The sequence below is a fragment of the Loxodonta africana genome, chromosome 11, assembly GCF_030014295.1.
Source record: "Loxodonta africana isolate mLoxAfr1 chromosome 11, mLoxAfr1.hap2, whole genome shotgun sequence".
In the NCBI taxonomy this organism is placed as follows: domain Eukaryota; kingdom Metazoa; phylum Chordata; class Mammalia; order Proboscidea; family Elephantidae; genus Loxodonta; species Loxodonta africana.
Window position 1 is genome coordinate 56,197,722 of NC_087352.1, and position 22,517 is coordinate 56,220,238.

Below are 22,517 nucleotides of genomic sequence, written 5' to 3' on the forward strand. Positions count from 1 at the left end.
CGTAAAGGGAAGGGAGGGAGGGGAGGGGGAAAGGAGAGAGGGCGGAAGGAGAAGCCTTCAGGGGCCGGCCGGTCGTGGACACCCAATCAGAGAGCTCTGGCACGGGGTGGGGCGGGGTCCGAGAAGTGGGTGGGGGTGGGGCTAGGGAAAGGAGCGAGCAGGCTGCGAGGAAAGAGGGCGGGCTCCCAAAGAGTAGAAGCGGCCAATCAGAGCGCGCCGGCTTCATTCGGAGAGCGGCGTGGGGCGTCGCCGCCGCCGCCGCCGCCGCCGCCGCGCGCGCCGGGGGCTGGTTAAGGCCATGAAACAAAAGAAAGCCTGAGAAGGGAGCCGCTGCCGTCCCCACCCACCCACCTAGTTACCTACCTTGGCCTCCTTCCCCTGCCCCTCCACCCCGCCCTCTCCGCTACCCGGGCGGCGCTGGCGCTCCCCAGCCTGGGTCGCGGGCCCCGCCGCCTCCCCAGAGGAAAGGTGTTTGCGCGCTGAGCAGGGCCGGGCCCTGTCCGCCATGGGGCTCGCCGTCTGCCGCGCCTGACCCGGCCGCCGCCGCCGCCGCCGCCATTGACAGCACGCCGCCGCGATGCCGAGCGGCAGCTCCGCGGCCCTGGCCCTGGCGGCGGCCCCGGCCCCCCTGCCGCAGCCCCAGCCGCAGCCGCCCCCGCCGCCGCCCCCGCCGCTGCCACCGCCCGCGGGCGGCCCGGAGCTCGAGGGGGACGGGCTCCTGCTGAGGGAGCGCCTGGCCGTGCTAGGCCTCGAGGAGCCCAGCCCGGCGGAGCCCGGCGCTCCGGCGCTCCGGGCCGCGGCGGCGGCGGTGCAGGGCCAGGCCCGGCGGGCGGCGGGGCTGCCTCCGGAGGAGCAGGCTCCGCCTGGCGGGCCCGGGGCCGGGGAGGAGGCCGAGCTGGAGCTGGAGGAGGAGGGGGAGGAAGCGGAGCTGGACGGCGACTTGCTGGAGGAGGAGGAGCTGGAGGAGGGCGAAGAGGAGGACCGGCCGTCCCTGCTGCTGTTGTCGCCGCCCGCGGCCGCCTCCTCCCAGACCCCGCCGACCCCGGGCGGGTCCCTGGGGTCGGTGCTGCTGCCCGCCGCCGGCTTCGATGCCCGGGAGGCGGCCGCGGCGGCCGCGGCGGCGGGGGTACTCTACGGAGGGGACGATGCCCAGGGCATGATGGCGGCGATGCTGTCCCACGCCTACGGCCCCAGCGGCTGCGGGGCGGCGGCGGCCGCCCTGAACGGGGAGCAGGCAGCCCTGCTCCGGAGAAAGAGCGTCAACACCACCGAGTGCGTCCCGGTGCCCAGCTCCGAGCATGTCGCGGAGATTGTCGGTCGCCAGGGTGAGTGCGGGGAGGGGAGCCCAACTGAGCTTGGCCCTGGGCGTGGGTGGGGAGACCTGAGAAACAAGCTCGGGGCAAGAAAGGCGAATACGACGAGTCCCCCAAAGTCCACTGCCAGGGGGTCTGGGAGGAGCCCAGAGTCGAAGAGGCCAGAAGATGGGTCACCCTGCGAAACCCCTGCTGTTCCACTCCTTTTGCGTGATAAAAGATGTTAAGTTTCTTGAGCCACCCAATTCGGTGGGGTTCTCTGCTCGGGCTGTATTCGTGGAACACTAACTGGCGTGCCACCAGAAACCTCAGCGACGTGGTAAAAGGTCGCATCAGATGAGTGTGGATTCGGGGCTGTAAACTAAAAGCCTCGAGATTGTAAGTTCGTGCTGCAGACAGTTTTGTAAAAGCTGAGGAAGAAGCTGTTAGCTTTCCTTACCCAGCTTATTCAGATGAAGAAATGGATAGAAATGGAGTCTTGTAGAAAGCTTATTCGAAAGGGAAGGGTCAGTAGCCCCCACCCCGCCGCCTCCCCTCAGCTATTCAGAAACTTGGCTTTTGAAGAGCAGCCTGACTCGCCTGAGCTTACTGTATTCCTTTTGATACATTTTCTGTCTCAGAAAGGGACACTGGCTGTCTTGTACTGTCTTTCGTGTACGCGGTAAAGGAAAATTGGATAGCAAGGTAATTGAGTTAAGAAACTTTGCGTTTTTACAGTTTTCGGTCAATTCTCTTCACTTGCCAGCACACCAATACTGCAGACAGACTCCTCCCACATTGTTCAGACAAAGGACCTATGTCTCAGATTCCAGGAGTAGATTTGTGAAGGTGGGGGAAGGGGATGCTGGGAGTACCTCTGTATCTGACATTTTGGGGAAAGAGCCTATGATCTTAAATGTAGTTTTCCTACTTGATTATTACCCGCTGCCTCTTATGTACAATATGGTTTAGCCACGTTATTGCACGGCTCTTTACTGTTAGGTTGAGAGCGTCCGTGGGGGTCAAATAGATGATGGCGCTGCTGCTTAAATGATCTCATCTTTCCCAAGTGGTCTAAAGTACACATAAATAAGAGTTCTGTTGAAATGGTGGTTTCAGATATCAGAGTTGGCGCCGTTCTTACCTCTAGGATTTTAATAAGGAAACCCCATCTGAAATCTGGATAGAAAGAGCTTATTTCAGACTCCCTGATGATTTGGCACTTAAAAGCACAGCTCAAAGATGGTGCCATTCAGTCAAAAAGGAGTTTATTCCTATAGTTTGTGGTAAGTCAATTTCACATTCCTGTTTGTTTGTACCATTTTGTTTTGTTTGCATCATTTAAGATAAGGAGTCCCTGGGTGGCACAAATGCCTAAGCCTTGACTACTAGCTGTAAGGTTGGCAGATCGAACCCACCCAGAGGCACCTCAGAAGGCAGGCCTGGAGATCTACCTCTAAAGAATCACAGCCATGTAAATCCTGTGGAGCAGCTCTACTCTGCACACATGGGGTCACCATGAGTTGGAATCGACTCTCATAACAACAGGATAATAACTGTTTCACCTACACATGATGAAATTATAACATCTCAATTTGTAGGTCTAGAATGAGTTGCCCATTCATTTGAGAACGTCGAAGAATGGCTCTGTCAGGCTGGTAGTTCCAAAGCGTTTGACTTTGTGTCACTTGGGTATGTGAGGTTGATTCAGACAAACTTTCTGCCCTTACAAAGCTATCAGTCTAATAAACAGTGGAAGGGCACTAAACTGTTACCTAGTTAGTGTCACAAACTACAGTGTGTGACAAAGAAAAAGTGGTACATATGAGAACTTCGACCTTGGAGGGCCTTGGAGTATGGATAGGACTTTAACACATGGAGGTGGAAGAAAGACCAGAAGAACAATGAGAGGAAAGATGTGGAGGAATAATCTCTTGAGTGTGACTGGCAAGTAGTGTTGAGTTTTGTTAGTATCTAGCACTGGGTCTGGGTTAGGATTTGTAAAAGGGAGTGTGAAAAAGGGCCGGGAAGGTGTGCAGACCAGGATATGAAGAACCTTTAATGCCATGCTAGGATGCCACCTCCTTGTTTGTTTCAGTGAGCTTGTGGTGACAGTTTAGGATAACAAAAGAAGAACATTTACATGACAGTTATATTAAGGGACAAATTAATAATATGCATTGTGGATTTAGTTTAATAGAAACTTACTTCGCTGTGTTATACCCTTTAAAGCACTGTGAAATTGTCCTTTTTCCACAATCTGCTTGCTATCTTTATACAAATCCATTAGTTAAAAGTAAGCTGGATTAATTCCAGGCTTCTATTTTGTACCATCTAAAAAAAAATTTTTTTTTTATCAAGTGATTTTAGTTTCTTTTTTTTAATCAAGTGATAGCAAAAGAAATGAAGTCTTAGTGGTCTTTTTGTTTTGTTGTTCCTGTTTCAGGGCTGTGCTTATTAATAAGAAAATGTGGATATATTTATGTCTTAGGACATGGAGACAAATTGCTGACAATTCCTTTTGCACTTAATATTTTCCCAGAGTTGACATATTATTGCTAAAAGTATGTCATCATTCTCTATCTTATCTTAAGAGCAGCAAGTCTTGCCCTTTTCCTGTTTTGAACCATTCAACTAGTGGATCATTGACCCCTTTGCCACCCCCACTCACAGCCAACACCACAATAAAACCTGTGAAGTCTTTTATTTCCTCCTTTGGAGAGTAAGGCTACTTCTAATGTTTGTTGCATCCTCTCCATGGTGTGGTAATTTCCCCCTGGGAGAGTACCTATCCCTTTTCCCTAAGTGACTAAAAAAAAAAAAAAAGTGACTAGAACAGGGCAAATCATTTAGTTTAGTTGTTTGGTTTCAATGAGCTAAACTTTCATCCTTAAAAAATTACCCATTCTTGCTATTTTATTCAGTACCCGAAGTCATAATTTTCTATATGACATCTCTTAATTGGTTCTGGAAATAATTATGTCACAGATGGAGACATTTATGACTTCAGCTCTGAAGGAAGGAGTAGGACAAATGGAATTCTGAGTCATATAGACAAGCAGCTCAATGTAGATGGCCTCTGGTTCCAGTACCTTTCAAAAAAGAAAAGGAAAGAAACAGTGCTTTTGATGGTGATGAAAGTCGGCAGAGTGTTTGACCTCATATTTATTCTCCCCAGTAGCGTATGGTCATTTGTAGGTGTTGAATTGGGCTTGGTTTTTAAACTTCGCATCTCATTTAAAAGAAGCCAACAGTGCTGTATAAAATAAAGCTAAGATCTAAAGAGTCTTAAATCAAAGAAGCTTTACAATGTAAGGAAACCCTGGTGGTGTAGTGGTTAAGTGCTATGGCTGCTAACCAAAAGGTCGGGAGTTTGAATCCACCAGGCGCTCCTTGGAAACTATGTAGTAGTTCTACTCTGTCCTATAGGGTCGCTATGAGTCGGAATCGACTCGATGGCAATGGGTCTGGTTTTTTTGGTTTACAATGTAAAAATCAAAAGTAAACCTGACAATAGATTTAAGATTTAGTTTTGTAAACTTGGAAACATTTATATTTTTTAATGTATTGCCTGCAAGACGCATTCATAGAGGTGTTACCAGGAGGCTTAAGTCGATGGGTTTTATTCCGGTTTGTACGGTCATTGATAATCCAGTTTAAAAAAGGCATTAAAGTAGAATCCTATAACTGTCCTTTCTAACTACAAAATAAATAAATACTGAATGTCATAAATTCAGTTGTTACAAAGACTGGTAACCTAAGGTTTTGTGTTACTGTTTAAGGTCAATGGGCATCTTCAAATATTTTCATTAGTTACTCTTTGATGGTATATGTGTGTTCTGTAGCCTCATGAGTGTGCCAGTATATTGTACATCATACCCATTGCTGTTGAGTTGATTCCGACTCATAGCAACCCTATAGGACAGTGTAGAACTACCTCATAGGGTTTCCAAGGGAGTGGCTGATGGATTTGAACTGACAACCTTTTGACTAGCAGCCAAGCTCTCTAACAGCTGCACCACTAGGGCTCCGTTTTACATAAGACATATAAAAATTTTAAATAATGAGATTAAAATGGAAATAGGAGTTATAATTTTTTTTTCTGCACTCCTGGTGGATTGTCCTGCATATACCTTACTTTTGGCTATCACTTGAGCTAGAATATTTTGGATTTTTTTTTTTCTTTTATTGAGCCATTGTGTGTCTGCTGATCCCAGTGGTAATGTGTATTGTTACTTTTTTTTTTTAACAATAGTTCACATGGTTTCAATTTGTCTTACAAGCATCCTTGTGACAGTTTTTTTCCCAGTTCCTTGAGGTGGAACTAACTTTCAAGCTCTAACACAATTGAAATACGGTGTACACCTATTTGATCCAAAAAAAATTGTGTTATTATACACACTTGCTGTATATAAATTCACTATTCAAGAATAAATACATATTTCATGAGGAGAAACAATTTCACAATAATCCTAAAGTACAGTGTCTTTTAATTTTTTGGAGGAAGGAAATTGTTGATCTTCTCTTTGCTAGGTACTATCTTAGTTACTGTACCAGTGCCATTTAATCTTGCCTAGTTGGTTATATCCCCATTTTACAAATGTAGAAACTAACCTTTGGAAAGGTGACTTGCTCGAATAATGGAACTTGGATTTAAGTCAGTTTGACATAAAAGATATTCCCACTCTATAGTGCCACCTCACTATTTGAGGCATTCCGCTTACAGAAGATCAGTCGTGATTTCTGAGTTCGGAGACTTTATTTCTAGTATGCATAACAAAATATAACTGTCCAAATTAGTGTTTCTTAATAAGGTGTTGATGTCTACTACTCAGAAGGCACAGTTAGATTCTAATATAGTTTTAATGTGTTTGGCTAAAAATTCACTGTCATTTATATTTGTAGTTCAAAAGCTAATTTGTGTGTATATACACTAGCTTTAAAAAATAAAATATAGCTTTTCTAATCTTTAAACTTAATTAATAGTAGTTTGTATTCCCTTTGGGCCCATTGAGAAAGGTTCCGTTATAATTGTTTTGCAAATGGATTAAGGTATCTCTACTGCCTTTTTCTTCCTGCCTTATTCAGCTAATGAACTATTCTGATTAACGAGGGAGGAAATGTGAAATAAAAGCTGTGTTATTTCAGGGGTGTTTTTTTCTACCCCCTAGTTACCAACAACCTAGAAAACTGATCCAGGGAGACAAGTATTTGAGAACTGTTACTCTGTTGGAGATTTCTGCCCAGAAAAATCTTCAGAGGTGATGGTTTTGAGTTGGAATTCTAGGTAATTCTTCTCTGCATCTTAAATTTTTAAGAAAAGGCACCATTTAGTTATCTACTGCTAACGTAGTGCTTCATATACTGCTGATTTGGTTTTGAATATTTTTGACATTTGTCCAATTGGAATAATTTATAGAAATTTTAATACTTTTGCAATAAACTGAATACAAAAATGTTTTAGAGTATATTTTTAATGTAAAAACACATATTGTAAACTACCCCAAATTGCCTTTAACAGTCTCTTTTCAGCTGCAGTACACTGAAAAAAGCCAACAATCAGAAATAGAAGTTCCTGAATTTGGATTACCCTCTGCCACAAAATCACTTTGTGATCTTGCACAAGCCACTTACACTCCCTAGGCTTCTGATTCCCCTTCTAGCAGCTGGTTATAATCGTATCTACAATACCTGTAAAGACTACAAATGATACACAAATAAACTGACATATATGAAACTGTAAAGTGAGAAGCACGTAATTTTTGTGATGGTAAATCTGAAATTAATATGAAACCACTCTGTTTAATCTTGTTCCCCTTTTAGTACAGTTTCGTCGTTTATATTGGTTGGGTAATGTAAATAGAACTGGAACCAACTGATGATACCTGAATGTATCTTAGATATGTGACACTATTATCAATCAGGATTAGCTTAAATCATGGTGTGGTAACAACAACAAAAACTCCCAAATCTCAGTGTTAAAACAGCCAAGCTTTATTTCTTCTTGTTAGGTGTTCAGGGACACAGGCCGTTGGAGCAGCCACCATCTCAAGGGTTGCTGCTCCTCCCCCAGGGGAAAGGGATGAGAGACTATAGCATTGCACACCTTGCCCTTTAAATGTTCAACCCAGGAGTAATACCACTTAGCTGCCAAAGCAGGTCATCTGGCCACACCTAACTTTGAGTGTGTTTGTTACAGAATTAATAAAAATACAGTTTCTGTCATGTAGGACTTGTAATTTAAAGTTTCTGCTGCTTTAGGAAGCAGCAGATAGATAATAGTCTATTGATCTTCACATGATTCTAAAGTGATTTCGTTGTTGTTATTATTATAGAACTGTATCTTAATGCTTCCCGAATGGCTTGTATACCATAAATTGTGGATTTATTTTTAACTTTTTTCTCAAGCTGCCATTAGGTGCCATTGAAATTATTTTCTAATGTTAGGATTACCAAACCCAACTATACTAAATCAAATGTAGTCCTAGCCTCATGTTGCTTGAATAGTTCACATCTTTATTCCATGACTGATTTTGAGAATTTTAGGTTACTCTGTATAACTGTGGAAACCCTGGTGGCCTAGAGGTTAAGTGCTACAGCTGCTAACCAAAGGGTCGGCAGTTCGAATCCACCAGGCGCTCCTTGGAAACTCTATGGGACAGTTCTGCTCTGTCCTGTAGGGTCACTATCAGTCAGAATTGACTGGACAGCAACGTGGATTTTTTTTTTTTTTTAATTGTAACTATGTAGAGCCCGTTTCATGCCAGCCTTTGGGATTTAAGGATGTCTGCATGATTTGACCCAGAAAGAAAGGTCTATCATGAACTAGTAAGACTGGGCCTTAAAATAAAAATTATTTAGTCAGAACTGCAGACATAGTTGAAGGTAAGCATAAAGTAGGTGGTCTAGAACATGGTGGGTGGGGAGTGAGAAGGGAATGGTTCCAAACAACTAGAAAATTTTCCAAAACGTTACCAGTGTGAAAATGTTTGCATTTGGAGCTGACCTTTTTATTAATGTTACGCTTCTTTGTGCCGCTGCTCCTTCCCTACCCCAGAGCTTAGCCTTTCCACCAGTATGATCTGGTATACTGCAGCAAATGACATTGAACTTGGAGTTATAAAACTTGTGTTAGAGTCACCACTTGTTGGCTGTGACCTTGGGCAAATCGATTAACCTCTCTGAGCGTAGGTTCCTCCATGGAAAAAACCTGTCCTGTCTACCTATTCTTTCCAGCTCCTCTTCCCCCCAGTTTGTTGGGAGGATCAAGTTTGAGAAAATGTCATTAGTATAAGACAACTGTACACCTGGAAGTATAGAGATGATAAAAGTATACATGAGGTAACATAAAGTTAATGAATTTTTTTACTGCTAGATTTTTTTTTGTAAATGCTAATTGAAACCAAAAATTATCATTTCAACAAGTTTTTCCTAGGGTATGCCACTAGCTAAATGAGCTCAATTTTTTAAAGTGGCTTAAAATTGACCAGGTTGATGAATTATTACCATTGCAATCGAGTTGATTCTGACACCGACTTATAGCAACCCTATAGGACAGGGTAGGATTTCCAACGAGCAGCTGGTGGATTCAAACTGCCGAGCTTTTGGTCAGCAGCTGTATAGCACTTAACCACCACCATCAGGGCTCTTGATGAGTGTTAGACCTATGTAATATCTAGCAGAATCTTCATATTTCTTAAAGCCTACTAAATACTAAGTTTGTATTAAAATAAGTTTTTTGTTCTTGTAACTTTTGATTGGGGAAAGAGAGCCTTAAACTTAACAGTCTTAGCAACTAAAATGTTTTTCCTGCGATGATTTTTTAAGATCCTTTTTGCATCTCATGGCTGAATTGTAATATCACTAACCCAGTTGAGGTTTATATTTCTTACAGTTATAATAGCTTAATTTAAAAAAAAAAAATTCATTTCTTTTTTTAATTTAGTGTAACTTTAAAGTTAGATGAAGCAGGTTTTGCTAAATGTTGTCATTGTGGTCTAGTTTGAGAAACAGTACTCACCAGATGTGTATTTTAGCCCCAGTTTTACCTTTCATTTGCTGTGTGACTTGAAACTTTCAGTGCCTCAGTTCTGACGAAGAGATTGTTGTAGAGTGCTTTCGCTGATGGTTTCCACTATGGTCTCTAATAAATTAGAACCTCTAGGTTATTTTATTCTTGATCAGTCAGAACAGTGCTCATAAATCCTAAAATGAATAATGCGACTTTACAACAGCATTTCCCATCATACGTTCGCACTGATTAATAGATGTCAGAAAAGGACTGTAGTCAAATTAGTTTGCGAAATACTTAGGTAAACCAAGTTAAGCAGGTTATGTTACTACAGGGTTTTTTTTTAAGGGCCTTTATGTGAATGTTCATTGTCAGTCTCTTGGAAAGAACCTTTTCTCTCTGAGCATTGGGACTAGGGTTTTATCTTTGGGAAATGGAGCTCCAAAGCTTGGAGTTGGGATTCTTTTTGAATGACATATTGGCCTCAATATTGCCAGATTAAGTAATATAATTCTCTGGTTACTTAATTATGAGTTAAAAATTAATCAAAGACATGTGGGAAAATATAGTATTATTTCTTTATACAACCTATGAACAATTTTTAAATACCATTTACAGTTGTTGTTAGGTGCAGTCGAGTTGATTCTAACTCATAGTGACCCTGTAGGACAGAGTAGAACTGACCCATAGGGTTTCCAAGAAGAGGCCTGGTGGATTTGAACTGCCGACCTTTTGTTTAGTAGCTTAGGTCTTAACCACTGCACCACCCGGGTTCCCCATTTATAGTGGTGCCTCCAAAATGAAGTACTTGGGTATAAATCTAACAAAATACATATAGGATCAGCCTGTGTGCTGAAAAACGACAAAACACTGTTTGAAAGAAAAAAAAAAAAATTAAAGGAAACCTAAATAAAGGGACTCAATAACTTAAGAGGTCAGTTCTCCAAAAGTGATCTATAGATTTAATACAATACCAATTAAAATCCGAGGAAGATAATTTTTAGATTTAGACAAGATGATTATAAAATTTACATGAAAAAGTAAAGGAACTAGAACATCTAAAACAATGTTGTTAAAAATAAAGTTGGAGGACTCAAACTACTGATTTTAAAATGTATTATAAAGGATTTTAAAATCAGTAGTTTAATAAGGATAGTTGTGGTATTGGTGAAAGGATAGACACATAGACCAATAGAACAGAACAGAGTCTGGAAATTGTTCCATATAAGTGCAATCAGTTGGGTTTTTTTTTTTTTTTTTTTTTTTTTTTTTTAAAGCTGCAAGGCAATTCAATGGAGGAAGGACAGTCCTTTCAACGAATGTTCTTGGAAGAACTACATCCATATGCAAAAAAAAAAAAAAAAAAAAAAAACCTCAACCTATAGCTCATACCACAAACCAAAAAAAAAAAAAATTCTTGAAGTAGAAAAGTAGGTTGTGTAAAGTTTGCTATGTATACCATATTTTCACACAAATAACGTGCACCTGCTACATTTGTTTGCCAGCCATTCCCTCCCCCTACAAGATTTTATAAGTGTGCTATGCTAATTGTTTTTTTACAGCAATATGTAAAGAAAATTTGGCATAGCAGCGCTTACAGAAATACCTCGTGGTGTAGAAGGTGCGCATTACTTACACAAAAACATGGTATTTAATCCCTAGGTTAAATCACTAAAAAAATTATATAAAAGATATCATCAGATGGTCAATAGACAAATTAAAATCAAATTCTAAAAATTATTTAACTTACAAGAAGGCAAGAAAAGGAAGACAGGAACATAAAACAGAAGGGACAAACAGAAAGCTAATAATAAAATGTTATAATTAAATCTAGCCACATCAAAATTTATATTACATGTAAATGGTCTAAACACACCAATTAAAGACAAGGATTGCTGGGTTGGATTTACAAGAAACTAACTTGAAACATGATATAAACATATTAAAAATTAAAGGATGGAAAAGACGTACCACGCAAACACTAATTTTTTTAAAAAGCCAGCATGACTTTATTAACATGAGGAGAAGCAGACGTCAGAACAAGGAATATTACCAGAGGCAGAGAGGGACATTAAATAATGATTAATGGGTTACTTTACAAAGAAATCATAATACTGAATGAGAACAGCTTCACAATAGTTGGTGCAAAAACTGATAGAAGACGAGAAATAGACAAATCCGCAATTACAATTGGACCCCTGAACATTACTCTCTCAGCAAATGGTAGAACAAGCAGACAAAAAAACAGGATCATAGAAGACTTGAGCAACACCACCAGCCAACTTGACCTAATTAGCATTTGTAAAAATACCACTCATCACTTGCAAGATACACATTCTTTCCAAGTGTACATGGAACATGCACCAAGATAGACTACACACTAGGTCACAAAACCTGTTGTTGTTAGGTGCCGTTGAGTTGGTTCCAACTCAGAGAGACCCATGTACAATGGAATGAAATAGCACCTGGTCCTGTGCCATCCTCACAATTGTCGTTTTGCTTGAGCCCATTGTCGCAGCCACTTTGTCAAACCATCTTGTTGAGGGTCTTCCTCTTTTTCACTGATCCTCTACTTTACCAAGCATGATGTCGTTCTCCAGGGAAACAAACCTTATTAAATTTAAATAAAGTATATTCTCTAACTAAAATGCAGTTAAGCTAGAAATTAACAGCAGGAGGATATCTGGAATATTCCCTAAATTAGAAATTAAACAAAAGCACAATCAGCATATAATCCATGGGTCAAAGAGGAAGTCTCATGGAAATTAGAAAATATTTTGAACCAGATGAAAATACGACATATCAAAATTTGTGGGATGTAGCTAAAGCAGTGTTGAGAAGGAAATGTACAGTATTAAATGCTTGTATTTGAAAAGAGGAAAGATCTCAAATCAATACTTTAAGCTTCCACCTTAAACTAGAAAAAGAGCAAACCTAAAGAAGTGGGGATGGTGAAACTAAGCCTCACATACATTGGACACGTTATCAGGAGGGACCAGTCCCTGGAGAAGGACATGATGCTTGGTAGAGAGTCATCGAAAAAGAGGAAGACTTTCAATGAGATAGATTGACACAGTGGCTGCAACAGTGGGCTCAACAATTGTGAGACTGGCAGAGGACCAGGCAGGGTTTCATTCTGTTGTTCACGGGGTCGCTATGAGTCAGAACTGACTCCACAGCACCTATCAACAGCTGACAACACATGACTGAAGAAAAAGGTTGATGTATTTGGACTTACACATGCATGAGTGGAATGATTAGTTTTATGTGTTTTTCCTATATGAGGAGGGCATCATTGCATGGCTTTAGGCATAAAGGAAAAAATAACTTCTAAACAGATATCAACCAGGAAAAAAAAAAGTGAAATCATTTCATCTTCTGTTGAAGGTAATCATTAAAGTCAAATGCTCCATTGTGTTTTAGAGGCACAGTCATATTGTTTATGCATCTTTTTTACTGTTTATTCATTCAAAGTTGTTTCTTGTTTCAGTTTCTTTTGCCTTTTGTCTCTCCTTATGGTTTTGGTAGGAAACCCAAAAAAGAACAGGTGTATTTCCAGTAGTCTCCATTGGAAAGAACTATCAATTTATTATAGGGTCATAGGGGTGGGGAGTTGTGGATGATGAGAGGACAATGGCTTGGCTTCTCCAGGGTCATCAGATAGGTGAAGAAATACAGCCATCCTAAAGATAAAGAGGTTCTTAGCAGATTATTTACTCAGGTTCCAGGCACTGAAGAATCTGCAAGGGAACATGTATGCAGGGCAGAACAGTTCCTGCCTGTGTTAAGTGGCCTTAATTTCCTTACCTTTTGTGTTGTCCTTGAGAAGGGTGTGTGTAAGCTTTTAAATAGTAATCAGTAAATCTTGCGTTTATCTTAGTTTTTTTTTGTTTTGTCAGCATAGCTTACAATTATTTTGACTTTTTTTTCCTTGCTCCTGAATTCACAATCAAATCAAGTCTCATTAAATTTAGTCTAATCCTCCTAGACTAAATATGTCTTTTGGAGAGAGAGATTAAATGAGAGAGGCACCTTCAGGGAAGGAGCCATGAGAAATTCTAACACACGAAGTAAATTTAGAATGAAACCGAGGAGTTTACTTTCATCACTGACTTAGTAAAAAGTAACATCCCTGAAAAACCCCAGATCAAATGCTGCTTCCTACTTCCCTTTACCAGTCTTCTTATCAGGAGCTTTTGTATAAAACTGTCACTAGAACTGTAGAACAGGAAAATAATCGCCCTGAATACTAAACGTACCTGGACTAAATGAAAATCCTGTGGGTCTTGAGGATGCGATAAGTCAGTGAAGGCAGAGCTGAATCTCGGTCATATTTGCATCCTTCATGTCAGTAAAATTGCTTGATACGAAGTAGTTATTTGCCGTTTATTTAACTGGACTCAATTGTGGGATTAGAAATGTACCATTTGATTATCATTTTAGTTTCTGTGTTGTAGATGCTGTTTGATGTAAGTCATTAGATGTCCTTGTGAATAGTGGAAATAAGCAAAAGTGAAATCACACCCGTGAAGCTGTTTGAGGTGATGTCATAGTGATCCTCTAAAGTGAGACAAGCAAAGTGTTATTACAAAAAAAAATTTCGTATTTTGACTGTAAAAGGAGAGCAGTTGTTAACACAGGGCATTCCTAAACTAAATAAATTCTTATTTAAACGCTAACTTAAATTGTGTGGATAAGAAACACTTTCTTATTGGAATTTAGCTGATACACATCAGTCTTCCCAGCTATGATACTGAAATTGACTCCTTACAAAGTTAAAGGAACTTTTGAATAGCTAATCCTGGACTATGACAAACCAAAACCCAAAAACCCATTGCCATTGAGTCGATTCCTACTTATAGCAATCCTGTAAGACAGAGTGGAACTGCCCCATGGAGTTTCCAGGGAGCACCTGGTGGATTCAAACTGCAGACCTTCTGGTTAGCAGCTTATAGAACTTAATCACTACGCCACCAGGGTTTCCAAGACTATCGCAAGGGGAAGGAATTTTATTTTATATAAAATCATTAAATAATTTGACGCCCTCCCCGTTAGTTCTTACATATCATGAAACGTGAAATAGTGTACTTTTAGAGAAAAAGAGTGTAGAGTAGGTGGGAGGAATGTGAATTATTAAGACAACTTGAGTTTGAGATCTGACTTTCCAGCTGTGAGATCTTGAGCAATTCAGTTAAGCTCTTTCTTGTCCTTCCTGAAGCACTCTGTTATGATAATTAAATGAGAATATATCTAGGAGAGCTAGGAAAACGGAAAAGTGCTCTCCAAATCTTATTATTTCAAAGTTAAGTCTAATCTCTCAGATACTGACTCAATTGACTCCTGAAATAGTTTTGGCTGTGGGGTGAGGGGAGTAGTTTTTTAAAAGCACAAAAGCTACCCTTTCCTGAGCCCTTAACTGAATACCAGACATTGTGATCACTCTTAATACATTGTTTAAAGAAGTCCTAGTGGAGCAGACTATTACCCTAACAGGAAGTTTGATGGTTGGAACCCACTCACAGCTCTGTGGGAGAAAGACCTGGCAATCTGCTTCCATAAAGATTATAGCCACGAAAATCCTATAGGGCAGTTCTGCTCTGTCACATGGGATCACCGTGAGTCGGAATCAACTCCACAGAAAACAATAATACATTATTTAATCCTGGCAACAACCAGATGAGAGAAGTAGTTTTAATCGTAATTCCTTACTTACGAAGGAGAGACAGGTTTATTGTCCAGCTTCACAGAGCTGGGTTTGTGATGATCTTTCCAAAACCTTGTGTTCACAGGCATTACTCAAACTGCCTTTCCTTGAGAAAGAAAGACTAAAGACTAGATATATACATGTGAGATATGATAGTGCCTGATTCAGAGACAGGAACAGGCGTATTTCCTAGGAGAGGGATTTGACCAAGGAATATAAGCATCGGAAGGGACCTAGCGGTCAAATGCCTGTGCACTAACAGCAGTTAACTAGTGATAGATTAGGACTCACTCCTTCAGACAATCAGCTTTTTGCTCCTTATATTGTTTCCTTTGAACTGGACCTCGAAAGATGGCATATGCAGTAGCTCTAATAGCAATAGCTTATACCCCTGTTTATATTATTCTTGAGTTCATAGAGCCTTTCACATGTACAATTTCATCTTTTCCAAATAGCCATGTTTGTTACACAGGCAAGGCGCGGGGAGAGTGGATGAGGAGGGATTTTCAGGTTACTCAGGGAAGTACTTGTGCAGAGATGGAAGAGGAACAAAGCATGTTTAGGGGATGATAACAAATTTTATAAGAGGAATTAAAAATCAGTGAGTCTGGGAGAAGGTAGGTATTGCCACTTAAGAAAAAAAGGAAAAGGCTTTTAGTATCAGGCCAAGGAGTTTTCATTTTCTTAAAGGTAAAAAGTTACTCAAATAATTTTATACTCTCTCCCTCCCCCATCTTTATTAATGGGTGTGTGTATAGGCACCTACTGATTTCTAGGTAGGGTTCTTTCCCCTTCAAAACAAAAGCACGTGGGGGGGTGGGTTGTGAAGAAGTGTATACCTCCAAAGTGAAAATACGCATAGTGTAGCTTTCATGTTAGTGTTTGTAATACTTTGAGCTTTCCTAAATGACTTTATACTATATCCGTAGCTAATTTATTAAATGAATGGAAAATACGATGAATTTAATTTCAGGAAATCCTCCTTGTCAAAAATCAGCAACATTTCACATAATATTTCATTTTTTTTCTTCAATTAATCAATTGTTTTATTTGGTAATCAGTTTTAGAGAGAATAAAATAAATTGTCAGTAAACACTTTAAACATCACTCCCTTAACTTCTAATCTTTTTTTTTATTAACTTTTATTGAGCTTCAAGTGAACGTTTACAAATCAAGTCAGACTGTCACATATAAGTTTATATACACCTTACTCCGTTCTCCCACTTGCTCTCCCCCTAGTGAGTCAGCCCTTCCAGTCTCTCCTTTCTTGACAATTTTGCCAGCTTCCAACTCTCTATCCTCCCATCCTCCCTCCAGACAGGAGATGCCAACACAGTTTTAAGTGTCCACCTGATATCATTAGCTCACTCTTCATCAGCATCTCTCTCCTACCCACTGTCCAGTTCCTTTCATGTCTGATGAGTTGTCTTCGGGGATGGTTCCTGTCCTGGGCCAACGGAAGGTTTGGGGACCATGACTGCCGGGATTCTTCCAGTCTCAGTCAGACCATTAAGTATGGTCTTTTTGTGAGAATTTGGGGTCTGCATCCCACTGATCTCCTGCTCCCTCAGGGGTTCTCTGTTGTGCTCCCTGCCAGGGCAGTCATCGGTTGTAGCCGGGCACCATCTAGCTCTTCTGGTCTCAGGATGATGTAAGTCTCTAGTTCATGTTGGCCCTTTCTGTCTCTTGGGCTCTTAGTTATCGTGTGACCTTGGTGTTCTTCATTCTCCTTTAATCCAGGTGGGTTGAGACCAATTGATGCATCTTAGATGGCTGCTTGTTAGCATTTAAGACCCCAGACGCCACATTTCAAAGTTCATATTTCTTTTTAAAAAGCAAAAACAAACTTGAAATACTCCAGATGTAGAGCACACGGTGATCATACATAGCCCCTGCCTTCCACCTTTTCTGTCCTTCACTCCAGGTTTTTCTGCTGCTATTGCAGTAGCAGAGCATTGGTGGCACAGCGGTTAAAAGCTTGGCTGCTAACCAGGAGGTTGACAGTTTGAATGCACGAGCTGCTCCTTTGAAATCCTATGGGACATTTCTACTCTGTCCTATAGGGTCACCCAGCAACAAAATTTTTATTGTGATAGCCTTCCAGGTAAGTCTCCCTGCCTTCAGTCTCTTTTTGCATCTTTTATGTTCCCACTAGTCCCTGGTAGTGTAGTGGTTAAGAGTTTGGCTGCTAATCAAAAGGTTGGCAGTTCAGATCTACCAGGCGCTCCTTGGAAACCCTATGAGGCAGTTCTACTCTGTCCTGTGGGGTCACTATGAATCGGAACCGACTCGACAGCAATGGGTTGGAGTCTAATGTGCATATCTGATCAGGTTACTCTTGTACTCAAAATTCTTTGCACCTATAAGGTAAAAGTTTAAACTGCTGTGGCTGACATTGAAGGCTTCTGCCTCCCCCTCAGCCTTATTTCTGCCGTTCTAGCCTCCAGTCGCTCGAAACAATGATCTCGTATCGGTATTATTTGTTTCATCTCTAGACTGAGTTCCTTGAGGGCAGAAATCATGGTAGTTTCTTTGTATTACCTGGAAGTAGTACTGCAGCTGTATAAGAAATTTAATATTGGAATGAATAAACTCGTACATTACACTGATCCTTAATCTTGTAATTGGTAAGATGCCCTTGGACTCCTGAGATGGAGTGGTTTAGGCAAAGGTCTTAGGGCAAGTGGAGACCAGCTTTTACTTATATACCTCCTGCCAGATCACTCACTCCTCTTATCATAAACACCTCATCTAGGTAAGGATCTTTGTTAACATTCTGGCTATGTATTTCTTTCCTTCCTATTTGATTTTACTGTCTCTTCACCTCACTCCCTGGTGGCATAGTGGTTAAGTGCTACAGCTGCTAACCAAGAGGTTGGCAGTTCAAATCCACCAGGCACTCCTTGGAAACTCTATGGGGCAGTTCTACTCTGTCCTGTAGGGTCGCTGTGAGTCGGAATCGACTCGACGGCAGTGAGTTTGGTTTGGTTTGGTCAGGTCACCTCACTCCAGTGCCTGTGATACCCAAACTTTTTTTGCTTTCTTATGGCTATCTGCTGCCCAGACCATTGGGTTCCTGTTCCTGGATCAGTTGCTGTATAATAAATTACCACAAGTTTAGTGGCTTAAAACACATTTTTTTTGTGTGTGTGTGCTTTAGATGAAGGTTTACAGAGAAAATTAGTTTCTCATAAAAGAATACACATTGTTTTTGCGATGTTGGTTGCCAACCCCACGATGTGTCAGCAACACTCCTCCCTCCTCGACCTTGTGTTCCCCGTTTCCATTCATCCAGCTTTCCTGTCCCCTCCTGCCTTCTCATCTTTGCACTTAGGATGGTGTGCCCATTTAGTCTCTTATACATGGTTGAGCTCAGTTATTCTGTTTGTTTTTTGGGCCTGTCTAATCTTTGTCTGAAGGGTGAACCTCAGGAGTGACTTCATTACTGAACTATAAGGGTGTCCGGAGGCCATACTCTTGGAGTGTCTCCAGTCTCTGTCAGATCAGTAAGTCTGGTCTTTTTTTGTGAGTTAGAATTTTGTTCAACATTTTTCTCCAGCTCTGTCCGGGACCCTGTATTGTGATCCCAGTCAGGCAGTCAGTGGTGGTAGCCAGGCACCATCTAGTTGTGTTGGACCCAGGCTGGTAGAGGCTGCGGTACTTATGGTCCATTAGTCCTTTGGACTAACCTTTCCCTTGTGTCTTTGGTTTTTTTCAATCTCTGTTGTTCCAGATGGGGTGGGAGCAGTGGAGTATCTTAGATGGCCACTCAAAAGCTTTTAAGACCCCAGATGCTACTCATCAAAGTAGAATGTAGAAAATATTCTTTGTAAACTGTTAGGCCATTTGAGCTAGATGTCTCCCGAGATGATGGTCCCCAGCCCTCAGCCCAGTAATTCGCTCCCTCAGAGTTTGGATGTGTCTATGAAAAGCTTCCATGACCTTTCCATGGTCACACTGTGCTGACTTCCCCAGTATTGTGTACTGTCTTACCTTTCACCAGAGTTACTTCTTATCTGTTGTTTAGTGTTTTTACCTCCCCACCCCCATAACCATCAAAGATTGTTTCTTTCTGAGTGTAAACCTCTTCATGAGTTTTTATAATAGTGGTCTCATATTTGTCCTTTTGTGATTGACTTATTTCACTAAGAATAATGCGCTCCAGATTCATCCATGTTGGGAGACGTTTTGTAGATTCGTCATTGTTCTTTATTGTTACGTAGTATTCCATTGTGTGTATGTACCATAGTGTGTTTATCCTTTCTTCTGTTGATGGGCTCTTAGGGCGTTTCCATCTTTTTGCTATTGTGAACAGTGCTGCAGTGAACACAGGTGTGCATATGTCTATTTGTGTGATGGCTCTTGTATCTCTAGGGTATATTCCTAGGAGTGGGATTGATGGATCGTATGGTATTTCTGTTTCTAGCTTTTTAAGGAAGTGCTATATTGTTTTCCAAAATGGTTGTACTATTTTGCATTCCTACCAGCAGTACATAAGAGTTCCAGTCTCCCTGTAGCCTCTCCAATATTTGTTATTTTCTGTAAAACACACAAATTTATTGTCTCAGAATCTCTGTAGATCAGAAGTCCAGACATAGCATGACTGGATCATCGACTCAGGGTCTCACGGGCCTAAAATCAAGATTATCAGCTAGGAGCTAGCCAGCAGCCGTCTAAGATACATCAATTGGTCCCAGCCCACCTGGAGCAAAAGAGAATGAAGAACACCAAAGGCACAAGGAAAATATTAGCCCAGGAGACAAAAAGGGCCACATAAACCAGAGACTCCATCAACCTGAGACCAGAAGAACTAGATGTTGCCCGGGTACCATCAGTGACCACCCTAGCAGGGAACACAAGAGAATCCCTGATGGAGCAGGAGAAAAGTGGGGTGCAGAACTCAAATTCATGTAAAAAGACCAGACTTAATGGTCTGAGACTGGAGGAACCCCAGAAGACATGGCCCCCACACTCTGTTAACCAAGAACTAAAACCGTTCTTGAAGCCAACTCTGCGGACAAAGATTAGACTGGAGTTTAAGACATAAAATGATACTCCTGAAGAGTGTGCTTCGTAGTTCAAGTAGGTACATGAGACTAAATAAGTAGCTCCTGTCCCAAGGTGAGATGAGCAGGCAGAAAGGGATAGGAGCTGGTTGAATGGACACGGGAAATCCAGAGTGGAAGGGAGGGGAGCGTGTGTGGTCACATTATAGGGATAGCAACTAGGGTCACATAACAATGTGTGTATAAATTTTTGTATGAGAAACTAACTTGAGCTGTTAACTTTCACCTAAAGCACAATAAAAAATTTTAAAAAGATATCAGCTAGGACTGTAGTTCTGATCTTGGGCATTGATTCTCATCCAAGCTCCACTGATTGTTAGTAGAATTCATTTCCTTGCGGTTGTAGGATCGAGGCCTCCACCTTCTATCTAGCTCTTAGCAGCCACCCATCGTTCCTTGCCATGAGGCCCCCACAGGCAGTTCGCAACATGAATTGTTTGCTTTCTTCCAGGGCAGCCAGAGCACCTCTCTCTGACTTCTGAGACCAACTGGAGAAAAAACTCTGCTTTTAATGCACTCATGATTAGGTCAGGCCTATTTGAATAATCTGAAATGCTCTCCCTATTTTATAGTCAGCTAATTAGGGCCTTAATTATATCTGCGAAATTCTTTGACAGCTTTACCTAGATCAGTGTTTGAATACTGGAAGATAGAATTCTGTGGGCCACCTTAGAATTCTGCCTACCATACTGTCTGAACATGCAGGCACCTTGTACGGCTTGGTGGTGAATGATGCACAGCTCCGTGGACTTTTCATTGTAGCCTACTTAGCTGGTGACCGAAATATTTACTCAGTTCTTTCTCACATCTTTTTCTATTGGAAGGTGGGAACATATGGTATATGGTCATGTGGTCTTTCTGCCACCAACTAAATGGACCATTTTTTTTTTTTTTTTTTTTTTTTAAAAAAGCCTGCTCCGGGTATCTGAGATCTGATAGAAATATGGTAGCACTGTGCCAATTCCACACAATCCTCAATTTTCTCTGGCTTCAGATTAGAATTACAAAACCTTGTTCAGCTTTGAGGTTAGTGAATTGTTTTCCCTGCTTTTCATATAATTTAACATAATCTCAGTAGTAGTATTTAAAAAGTTTAATTGATATGTTAAGTCTAGTAAAATGTATCATTTCTATTTAGTTGTTTTTTCTATTGTATTTCTTTGAAAAACTAATGCATTTGTTTGGCTCAAATTTTACAAAAAATTGGAGTATATGATGAAAACTAAGTCTCCCTCCTACCCTGTCCCCCAACCAATATTATGACCACAAAGTATTCCATTATGTAGCTATAAACAGCCTTAGGCTATTACAGTGCTTCAATAAATAATATAAAGGTCATTTTGTACCTGTTTTAGTATTTCAACAGCTCAAGTAATTCTAGAAGTGGAATTGCAGGGGCAAAAGGATATATGCATATATAATTTTGATAGATATTGCAAACTATCCTCCATAGATACTGTACCAGTTTATACTGTCACCAGCTAAATGAGGGTCCTTTTACCAACTCTTACTAGCACTGTTATAAGAAGGTTTTCATAGAAACACAGTGTCTCTTTGCATTCCTTTTTGACTAGTACATAATAGTTAACGAGATAATTTAGTTACTAGGACAGCTAACAGAGTTGGGGATGAACACAGCTGACTTTGAGTAAGCCTGGAATTCAGCTGGGAGGCGAGCTGAGGTGACCTACTAGCCACAAGCTGACTGTGTGTTGTCATAGGTTGAGTTTTACTGAGGAGGAAGAGTGTGTATATTAAGTTAAAATGGTAAGACAATTACATGGAAGTCAGTTAAAGAACTTCTTTTGCATCGGTATGTGAAAATTTGAGGTTCTAGGCCTAGCAAAAAGACCATAGATTTTGAGATCGGACTGAGCTTAACTCTGACTCTGCTACTGGGTGAACTTGGACAAGATACACAGCTTTTCTGAACTTTAGTTTCCTTAGCAACAAGAGAATTGTAATAGCCTGGCTCTTAAGGTTATTGTGCAGGTTAAATGAGACAATAGATATTAAATGTCTTGTATATACATTAATTTTTTTTCTTTGCCACCCACATGCTGCAAGGTAAGTAAACTATTGCTGCTGTTAGGTGCCTTTGAGTTGGTTCTGACTCATAGTGACCCTATGTACTACAGAACGAAACACTGCCTGGTCCTGCGCCATGCTCACAATCGTTGTTATGCTTGGGCCCATTGTTGCAGCCACTGTGTCAGTCCATCTCGTTGAGGGTCTTCCTCTTCTTCACTGACCCTGTTACTTTACCAAGCATGATGTCCTTCTCCAGGGCCTGATACCTCCTGATAAACTATTAGTGTCCTGAAAATCAAAACCACTCATGGTATAGCGTACTACAAAGCATACTTTCATGGGTCATTTCCAGTGGCTAATAACTACGGGAACGTCCCTGGGTGGTACATACAGTTTGACTACTAACCTAAAGG

At 41.1% G+C, this 22,517-nt stretch overlaps 1 protein-coding gene across 1 annotated transcript in view; it reads left to right on the forward strand.

The window, feature by feature from the left end:
• Window positions 1–562: 562 nt before the first annotated feature.
• Window positions 563–22,517, forward strand: part of MEX3C (mex-3 RNA binding family member C) — a 28,932-nt gene continuing 6,977 nt past the window's right edge. The window contains exon 1 of the mRNA XM_010586730.2: window positions 563–1,325. Coding sequence (XP_010585032.2) covers window positions 578–1,325 — 748 coding nt within the window. The 5' untranslated portion in view covers window positions 563–577. The remainder of the gene's footprint in view (window positions 1,326–22,517) is intronic.